This window comes from Pteropus medius, unplaced genomic scaffold (assembly GCF_902729225.1).
Source record: "Pteropus medius unplaced genomic scaffold, Ma_sr-lr_union100, whole genome shotgun sequence".
NCBI lineage: Eukaryota > Metazoa > Chordata > Mammalia > Chiroptera > Pteropodidae > Pteropus > Pteropus medius.
In genome coordinates this window covers 1,881,732-1,890,668 of record NW_024356248.1, presented here as the reverse complement: position 1 = coordinate 1,890,668, position 8,937 = coordinate 1,881,732, and the positions used below count along the sequence as shown (strand labels likewise).

General features: G+C 54.9%; 2 protein-coding genes across 4 annotated transcripts in view; one reads left to right on the top strand and one right to left on the bottom strand.

Moving 5' to 3' along the window:
* MYRF (myelin regulatory factor) overlaps positions 1-5,209 on the top strand; it is a 33,890-nt gene extending 28,681 nt beyond the window's left edge. For all 3 annotated transcript variants that reach the window (XM_039860115.1, XM_039860113.1, XM_039860112.1), the window contains 5 exons: positions 138-225; positions 450-524; positions 898-1,003; positions 2,430-2,504; positions 2,699-5,209. In XM_039860115.1, coding sequence (XP_039716049.1) covers positions 138-225; positions 450-524; positions 898-1,003; positions 2,430-2,504; positions 2,699-2,779 — 425 coding nt within the window. In that variant the 3' untranslated portion in view covers positions 2,780-5,209. The remainder of the gene's footprint in view (positions 1-137; positions 226-449; positions 525-897; positions 1,004-2,429; positions 2,505-2,698) is intronic.
* Positions 5,210-5,795: 586 nt separating this feature from the next.
* Positions 5,796-8,920, bottom strand: TMEM258 (transmembrane protein 258). The gene is made up of 4 exons (XM_039860124.1): positions 8,771-8,920; positions 7,240-7,349; positions 6,524-6,659; positions 5,796-5,913 (listed from the first exon to the last, which is right to left on the bottom strand). Exons 1-3 carry the CDS (start codon positions 8,876-8,878, stop codon positions 6,533-6,535), a joined length of 345 nt encoding a protein of 114 aa, XP_039716058.1. The 5' UTR covers positions 8,879-8,920; the 3' UTR covers positions 5,796-5,913; positions 6,524-6,532.
* Positions 8,921-8,937: the final 17 nt, after the last annotated feature.

Genomic DNA, 8,937 nt, shown 5'->3' with positions numbered 1-8,937 from the left:
TCTGGAAAGAACATGAAATTACTCATACTAAGGTGTGAGTGGTTGATCCAAGTCTGGCAGGGAAAGGCTTGGCTGCTTCTGATTTGTGTCCTGCCTTGTCACCCTCCTCCCTGCCCTAACAACCTCTCTCCTTGCAGACCCAGTGCCCTCCTTCACCTCCATCCAGGTGCTGGAGAATTCGATGCCCATCACCTCCCAGTACTGTGCTCCAGGAGATGCCTGCAGGTGGGCCTGGCTCCCTTCACCCCAAAGACAGGTTCCCTCAGGTGTCATGAGCTCAGCAGTACTGATGCCCAGAACTTGCCCCCCACCACCCCCCAGGGAGGAAGGCTGGGCAGTCCCTTCCTAGGCCCCTGAAAGGCTCAGTAGAGACTGGGGGCTGAGGAGTGCGTTGGGGCGGGCGCCCGTGGGGGTGGCCTTGGGCTAAGGAGCCGGTGTTGCCCTTTCAGGCCTGGGAACTTCACCTACCACATCCCTGTCAGCAGCAGCACCCCACTGCACCTCAGCCTGACCCTGCAGATGAAGTGAGTGCGCTGTGGGGGAGTGGAGAGACGCAGTGGTCCTCTGCAACTTGGAGAGAGGGGCTGAGGACGGATGCGAACTCTGCCTGCTCCGTACTTAACTGGCCGTGTGACCCCGGCCGTCTCTGGGCTTCAGTTCCTTATCTGTAAAACAGGTGGCTGCCTCACAGGGGCCGTGAGGATCGTGCGGGATGGTGGACAGGAAATGGTTGATAGCGGTCTAGGGCCTTGACTATCAGGCATCATTTTCAGACTGTGTGAGGGTTCAGTGGCTTGTGTCAGTGGGGCAGGAGACGTAGAATGGAGGGCTGGCTGGGAGGGAGCTGGGGTGGAGGAGCTCGGAACCCCATTTTCTTGCTAACTGGGCCTTCCCCAGCTCCTCGTCCCCAGTGTCCGTGGTGCTGTGTAGCCTGATGTCCAACGCGGAGCCGTGTGAGGAGGGGGACTTTCCACAGAGCCTCCACACCCACCAGGACACCCAGGTAGGGGGCAACTGGGAAGCTGTGGTCCAACCAGGCCCCAGAGCATAGCTGGGCCCCAAAGCAGGTGAGAGGGAGCCAGGTCAGAGTGAAAGTATCTCCAAAGGGGACATTTTGGGGCCTGTCCGGGGAGGGGACGTGTGTGCCCTACTCACTGCTGAGCATCTCCTGGCCCTGTCCTTACACACAGAGCCCTGGGGAGACAGTTCCATAAGGACTAACCTGGGACCAGTACAATGGTGGGGACGAGGAGGGAGTCCTGAGCCCATGGCAGGGAGGACTAACCTTGACTAGTCTCCAGGTCAGGGCAGCCGCCCCGCAAAAATCATGTTTAATTGAGATGACACCTGACGGACAATTTGGGGACAGTGTCCCAGGAGGAGGGGAAGAGAGAGAACACGGTGTGCCAGTAGGGCTGGGAACATGGGGTAGGCTGTGAGTCGGGGGAGGCAGTGGGTCGGAGGGCCTGGACCTCAAGCTCAAGCTAGAGAGGTGGCACAGCTCCATTTGGGAGGTCCTTGGGCTCCACGGAGAGAACCACCTCTTGCCCTGATAACCAAATGGCTGGGACCCTGTCACTGTCCAGCTTCTCACTGGCTGTGTGACCCAAAGTCTTGACTCTCAGCACAAATTAAGGGAACTTCTCACCCTTCCCGTGTTTAGTCAACAAGTATTCATTAGGGCTTCCACTGTCTCAGACCCTGTGCTGGGCCCAGCTTTGCGGAGACAGAGGTGGGGTACGCACACGCCTTGCCTCCCGACAGTGCATGAGCCAGGGAGAAAGGGCGTGCAGAGAATAACTTGAGTAGAGGATGAAGTGGGGTTGAGGGCGGGGCAGAGGCCCAGGCCCTGTGGCCCTAAGGAGAGGAGAGAGCACCCGAAAGTGGACGGAGAGCCCCGTGACACACTTATTAGACCTGGAGCTCAGGCCCGAACCCACACGCTACGGAGGCAAAGCCAAATCCTTGGGTAGGAGGCGGGTAAGCTGCCTGTGGCTGGGCCCCACGCTGCCCTGCCAGGGAGAGAGCATGCAGACCTGGGTTCGATGTCCAGCTCTGCCACAAGTCACCATGTGGTTTTAGGCAAGTAACTCAGTTTCCTCATCTATAAGCGGTCACCTCACTGGGTTGTAGCGAAATACTTTGATGTGCCCGAGGCATACTGGGTAAGAGGGAAGGTAGATAAGACAGGGAAGAGAGGCAGGGGACAGGTGAGGGCAGCCGTGGGCTTGTGCCTGGCAAAGTCTGCACTGAGGGTGGCTGCCACTGCTCCCCGAAGCAGAACGTGCTTCCTGACCTCTCTTCAGAGCTTTCTGCTTTTCCCCTTCAAAGAACTGGCCGCGCTGCCCAGAGCTGCGATGGCCGAGTGAGAGGGATTCTGGTTGGGAGAGGAGCAGAGGGCTGTGCTGACCCCTTTCTCCTCTCTCCAGGGCACGTCCCACCAGTGGCCAGTAACCATCCTTTCCTTCCGCGAATTCACTTACCACTTCCGGGTGGCACTGCTGGTGAGCACGGGCACCCCGTCCATCCCTGGGGGTCCAGGCACCTGTATCTGTATGGAGCTTGGGAGGAAGGATGGGAAGTTTGTAGAGCACACGGCAAGACTTGGGACAGTGTCAGGCCAGGTCAGCAGAGGGAGTGCCTCCTGCCTTGTACCCCCCAGAGCCACCTCACCCACTCCCCCTGCCCTTCTACCCAGGGTCAGGCCAACTGCAGCTTGGAGGCCCTGGTCCAGCCAGCCACGGACTACTACTTCCGCTTCTACCGCCTGTGTGACTGAGCTGCCCTCCCTGAGGCAGCGCCACACCAGGGCCTGGGGGTCCCCGGCTGCCCCTTCCACACTGGATGCGGTGGTGTTACACTGGAGCCCACTACCCACCAGCTCTCCACTGTTCACTGGCATGTCCTCGGAGAGACTGAGCTGGGCGTGGCCCTCCCCTCGACTGGTGAAACTGGAAGTCCTCACACTGGAGCTGCTGTTCCTGCTGGTTGCCCCTCTCACACCCCACAGAGACCTCCTGGGACCAGGACAGGACCGGTTCACACCTGTCCAGATGTGGCAGTTAGAGGACTGGCTTCAGGTGCCCCGGAGGCAAGGGGAAGCCCGCGACAGTCCAGGGCCCACCATCCCACCCTCCCTGCCCGCCGCTACGACCAGCAGGGGCTTGCATCGAGCCCTGAGACTTGGCTGGACCCACGCGTCAGTGGAGGGCTCGCCCTCAAAGCTGCTCCCTGGGGGATGGCTAGGTGGTAGACTTTTTGGGGTTTGACTGTTACGCTGGACTTGGACTTTGAAGTTTTAAGTGTGGCCCAGGAGGTCTCCTGTCCCTGGGAGAGCTTGGCTCCGAGAACTCCCAGGGCAACTGAAGCCAGCCCTGGATGAGTCAGAGAGACTGACCACATGCCTTATGTACACTTTGTACTTGGTAGAACCAGTAGGGCCAGTGGGCCAAGTAAGCCTCGGCCCGTTGAACCTGGAGTATTGTGGAAGGGAAATTCCCTGTGAGCCTCCAGGAGGTGGTTCGGCCCCATGGCCTGGGCTCCTGGGAGCTGCCAGAGCTCTCAGTGGTGTCAGTGACCCATCATTCTCTCTGAGCAGAGGAGCAGGAATCCCTGCAAGGCAGCAGGCCGTCTTGGCTGGTGGGTGGACGCAAATAGCTTTTGCTGTTATTAATGAAGTAATTACTAAAATGCACTTAAACTGGGCAGGAGTGGAAGGGTGGAGATTGAGCCCTGAGGGTCACTTGCAAAGACAAGCCCCTGGCTCCCTCTGCTGCAGGAGCCTCAAGACACCCATCCCACTCCCAATCACCAAGACTCTGGCCTCTTCCTCCACTCTTTGTTGGTGGCCTTGTCTCCCCAAACCAAGGGCTCCTGTGCTGGCCTTGGATAGCCAAGCTGGGGGAACCCGTGCTTGGCAGCAGGCCCAATCTCTGCCCGCTCCTCCCAAGAGCAGAGCGGGGGACTCGGGTTAGGGCAGCAGTATTAAGTGCCAACGTTAGTTCTCTCTTAGTGGGTGCCTGCGGCATTCTGCGGCCGCATCCAGGCTCATGGAAGGAGTGTGGAAATCACTTAGCCGTGTCTGCTATGGGCTCAGACGGGACAGGACTTGCCATCCGTCCTTGCTTTGTGATAGTCTGCCACCTCTTTGGGAAGCAGGCCTTGCCCGTCTCCCCTCATTTCAGTTTTGAACAGGAAGCCGGGTTGGGGGGGCCTGAATCTCGAAGCCTATGAACTGCAGGTCCCTTTCTGCCATGGATGTCAAAGCACTTATTCTCAGGATGGGGAGACACTGGAGGGTGGGGTGTAGGGGGCTAGTGGTGATACCTGGCCTCCCAACCCCCTCCCCAAGGTGGCTCCATTCCCTCATTCTGACATAGGAATTACATGGCTCCCCATACCATGTGGGGAGCCCAGCCTTACTTAAGACTACTCTGTTCTCCCTCTTCTCACTGGGAGAACCTCCCTAAATGACTTAAAACTGCCAAGCCCTGCCCCCTGTAATAGGATTCTGGGGCTTCTTCTGTGGGGTCCATGTTCTTAGGCTAAGGCCCTTCAGTCCTTAACTGGAAAGTGACTCTCCACTGCCCCCTGGAGCCCATCTGGACACAGCACGGCCCCAATCTGGTTAGCAGCTGGCTGTTTCCATGGCTGAGCAGGGGGTCCTCAGTGCACCTGTTGGGGCCAAGTAGGGGCTCTAAGCTGCTCAAGGGGCAGGAAGGGGTCAACCTTGGACCAAAGTTGCCTTAAACCCAATAAGGTGAAAGGGCGTAAGGGAAGGTGAATGGGCCGCCTGCTGGAGGCTGACAACTGCCTGGCTGGTGCTAGTGAGTAGGTGTCTTGGCTCCGTGCCCTTACCCAGGGGCTGGCAGCCATCCCTCCCTTTCTCCCTTTTGGCATTTATTCCTGTAGCCACTGGGCTAACCTCCCCCAAGCTTCAAGCTGTACATAGGGCCTCTCAACACCCAAACCCCTGCTCACACATCTCCTATAAAAGCCTGCGTGTGCATAGAGCACCCCTCCCTCCCAGTTAACTTCCAGTTCCCATCCCTGAGCATTGACTCATATTTATCATTTACCAACTCTGACTCTGGAGGAGGCAAAGGGAAGCAGCCCCGGGCCTGCTTGCTTCCCGTCCCCTGAACCGCTCTATTCTTCTGAAGTAAATATCCGTATATAAATAAATGTATAAATATGGCTTTGTATCTGAGCTTGCATCCCAATCTTCTTGAGATTGTTCTGGTAGGAGATGGAGTCACCTGTGGGGCTAGGACCACCTGCCATCTCTAGGGCCCCGAGCCAGATAGATGTTTTGTACCCCATTATTCTGCTTAGCTTCATGCTAGACTTGGGCACAGGATTCAGCAGCCCCCTCCTCTAACCATACCCCACGGACCCACCGCTGCCCCACCTGGGTTAAAAGTAGTCATCCTAGGAAAAAGCCTTCTTAGGGGACAAACTGAGCCTTTGAAGGTCCCCAGCCATGGAGGGTGGCTGCATTTAGAGCAGGGGACTGGCCCAGGGCAGACCTGATTGGTGTGGATTCCTAGAGAAGTCTCTAGAAATAGAAGAGGGCAGGCCAGCCACTTCCTATCCACAGGTAAGCCTTTAACTCCAAAGACAGGACACCCCTCCTATATCCCCCTTTTCCCCTCATAGGCAGAGAGCAGGGCACCCCAGCAGCAGGAACCAACTGAAAGGCGGAAGAGAAACAAGAAGGACTGGGACTGGGGAAGTCGTGTAGGTCCCAGCACCAATACCACCCCCACCCCACAGAATGGGCACCAGACAGGGCAGTCACATATCTACCTTTATTGTGAGCTGCATTCAGAGCAACTGGAACACTTCCAGCAACAGTAAAAAAAATTAATTTACAAAAGCAGGGATCCGGTGGCGAAGCTGCCTGGATGGAACCTGCAAGAAGAGACGGGTATCGGAGTGAGACCAGTGATCCTTCTCTGCACCAACTTTTCTCGCCGAGCTCCTATGCTGCAGGGGCAGGGCTTACGGGCAGTTCTTTGAAGCTGAGCCACCAGAGCCAATTGTGACATTTGATGGATTATCTACAGCCAAGTATTCTTTCTTTTTTGGTTTTCATCATTTAGCTGAGATTTAGTTCAATGCCTGAAAACATCCAGACTAACCAAAACAGTACTCCTTGCAGCAAATTTTAAGTCCCAGACCCTGACCCCTTCTGGCCCACTCCCCAGCAGCCTCTCCAATTCATTGGTGTTATGACGTTTACAAATGCAGACGTATAACCATGGGTATAGCCTGTGCCCACAGCCCTATGGAGGACATCCTAAAGCCAGACTGACGCCCTGGGCGGCAGGCAGAACTCAGAACCAACAATGTAGTCACATTTGGCTCAAAGCCCCATTAGGAACAGAGAAAGAGGCACATGTGTCCGGTGTCACTATCCATTCTGAGTCCATTTCCATTAACCAAGGAATGTATAGGCCTGAGGACCCTGCTGATGTGGGTGTGGGACTTCTCCAGTGTCCCACCCTGTCACAGCTCTTACCTTGGGAGCTCATACATAGATGCCAACCCAGAGCAGCAGGAAGAGGACTCCAAAGCCCATGAAGAGTGAGGCCACCAAGGAGATGAGGAGCTCTTTGTAGATGTCCCGAGTGTACTTGGTGGAGGTGACCTCATAACTCGCAGGATGGTTAAGGAGAAGCAACGGGATGGGCTGCACAGGGCAGGAAGCCTGGCCAATACAGCTCTGGGAGAAAGGTATGGGCTCTGGGCTTTCTGGAAGACTTGTCTGGCTCGGTGCAGCCAGGCAGAGGGGCCCAAGTGATGACCTGGACTCTGGTACTCCATACCACCCCTCTACCACCCAGGAAGAAAATGAGGCCCAGAGGGATTGGGTCACTCACCCCAGGTCACACAGTTAACGCATGGTGGAACTGGACTAGTCAGATTTCCTGACACCTGAGGGCACCCCTCCTTATACCACTCTTCCAACTTCAGATCTCCTACGCCTAGCCTCTAGTCCAGCTAAGCCCTCTGCTCACTATCCTAGAAATCTGAAGAGCGAACTGAACTCACCCTGAACTTGGAAAATAAGGCCACAACCTGACCTTGGGCATCAAGAACCTTCCCTCGATCTCCTTACCCTCTTCCATCCCCACACCAGAACAAAACTGGCAGGGTGCATGTACCCAGCATGGTTTCTGCCTCAGTTTCCCACATCACTAATTCTGGCCCACTGGCTGCACAGTGGAAGGATACACGAAGAACCAGGCGGTGAAGAACATGCCAATGGCCAACAGCACCACGGTCAGATGGGGAAAGACGGCCGGGTTCACTGGGCTGGTATATCTGCTCATGGCCTCGAGCTCCTAGGGGAGGGCAAGAGATCAGAGCAGTGAAAGAATGCCATGACTTCAACCTGGGGGCATCTCTGGAGTCATCAAGGAGCCTCGTGCGGCTGTGACTGCCAAATGCCTGTTGCAGCCCGGGAAACATGGAAATCCTTCAGAACCAATATCAAGTGATTCAGTTGGGAAATGGCAACAATTACATCTTAAACTAAGGTGGCACTTTGACTTTCCAGTATGAGACAAGAAGGGTGGCTGCGGATCAGAGGCTGAGGCACAAAAGGTGACTGATCAGCTATAGATCAATGGTCCTTAACATTCTGAGGCCACTAACCAGTATGAAAAACATGTGATGAAAGTCATGGACTCGCTGCCTGTGAAAAACCACAATTAAGGAAAAGTCTATGATTTTAGGAGCTTTATGTTCCCATGTCAGTAGATCAGAACCAGTACCCAGATCTCAAATTCTAACTCTGTATTTTATTATGGAATTTAGGATCTACAGGCAAGACAGTTAAAATTCTGGTTTTACTGAATGAGTCTCAGTCAAGTAGTTACAGTACTTATCTCATAGGGTTAATGTATGATTTAAGAAAGCATCTGGTTACTGCCTGGCATAGAGTAATTGCTCAATTGGTGTTTGTTTCCTTCCCAAAGTTTAGGGAAGATTATGAGATAATGCCTGTGAATGAAGGCTGTAAACATACAATTTTGTACGAATGTTAACTTCCATTGTCATCCACCAGCCAACGTTTCTAAAATCCAGAACATAACAACTCTAGAGAAATAAACTGACTCCATTGTTCTAAGAGACACTGGAATTCAATCCAATAAACATTTATGCCCCCCTGAAAATGACAAAGACAATCGCTGCCATTTATTGAGCCTCCAATTGCAGGCCCTGTGTTTGGCATCGGGAATACAAAGATGAATAGACATCATCACAGGGACAGAGGCACGTCAGATGGTGGTCACCAGGAGGCGTGGCAGATAACAAAGACCAGGACACGTGGCAAGAGGTCAGTACAGACAGAGGTTGTGGGAGCTCCCAGGAGAGTGCGGCTAAATGCCTGAGGGTATTGGAAATGCTTCACCAGGAAGGAGACATTTGCCTTGTAGGATGAGTACGAGTTCGGCAGGTGGAAGAACTTTCCAAATATAGAGAAAAGCTTGATCGTAGGTAACAGTGGCAAAAGCTAGAAGAAATTAAAAATGCGCCTCACGCCCCTCACCCTTAAAACTCACGAAGTCAAAACCTCAGCCTGGGGAGTCCCTGGCAAAGGGCTTCCCTTCCCCGCCCGTCAGCCCAAGCCGGAGGATATAGAAGCCTTCGGCTCTCTGGATCTCGGGCGACTGAGGCCTCTGCGAGAGAAACGGGGTGTGGGGACGGGCCCCGAGGGGATCCTCACAACCCTGTTCCGAACTCCCCTCATTCCGCTCACCATTTTGCCCGGCTCTAGGTAATCCGCCGCTCCGCCACCGGAAAAACGCGTCAGCACAGCAGGCGCGCTGTCCGGCCGGAAAAGGAAGTGCGCCTGCGCAAGTGGCATTGTGGGATTTGTAGTCCTGTGATTTTTTGGGGGGGGTGCGGGGTTGGTAGCTGGGGCTG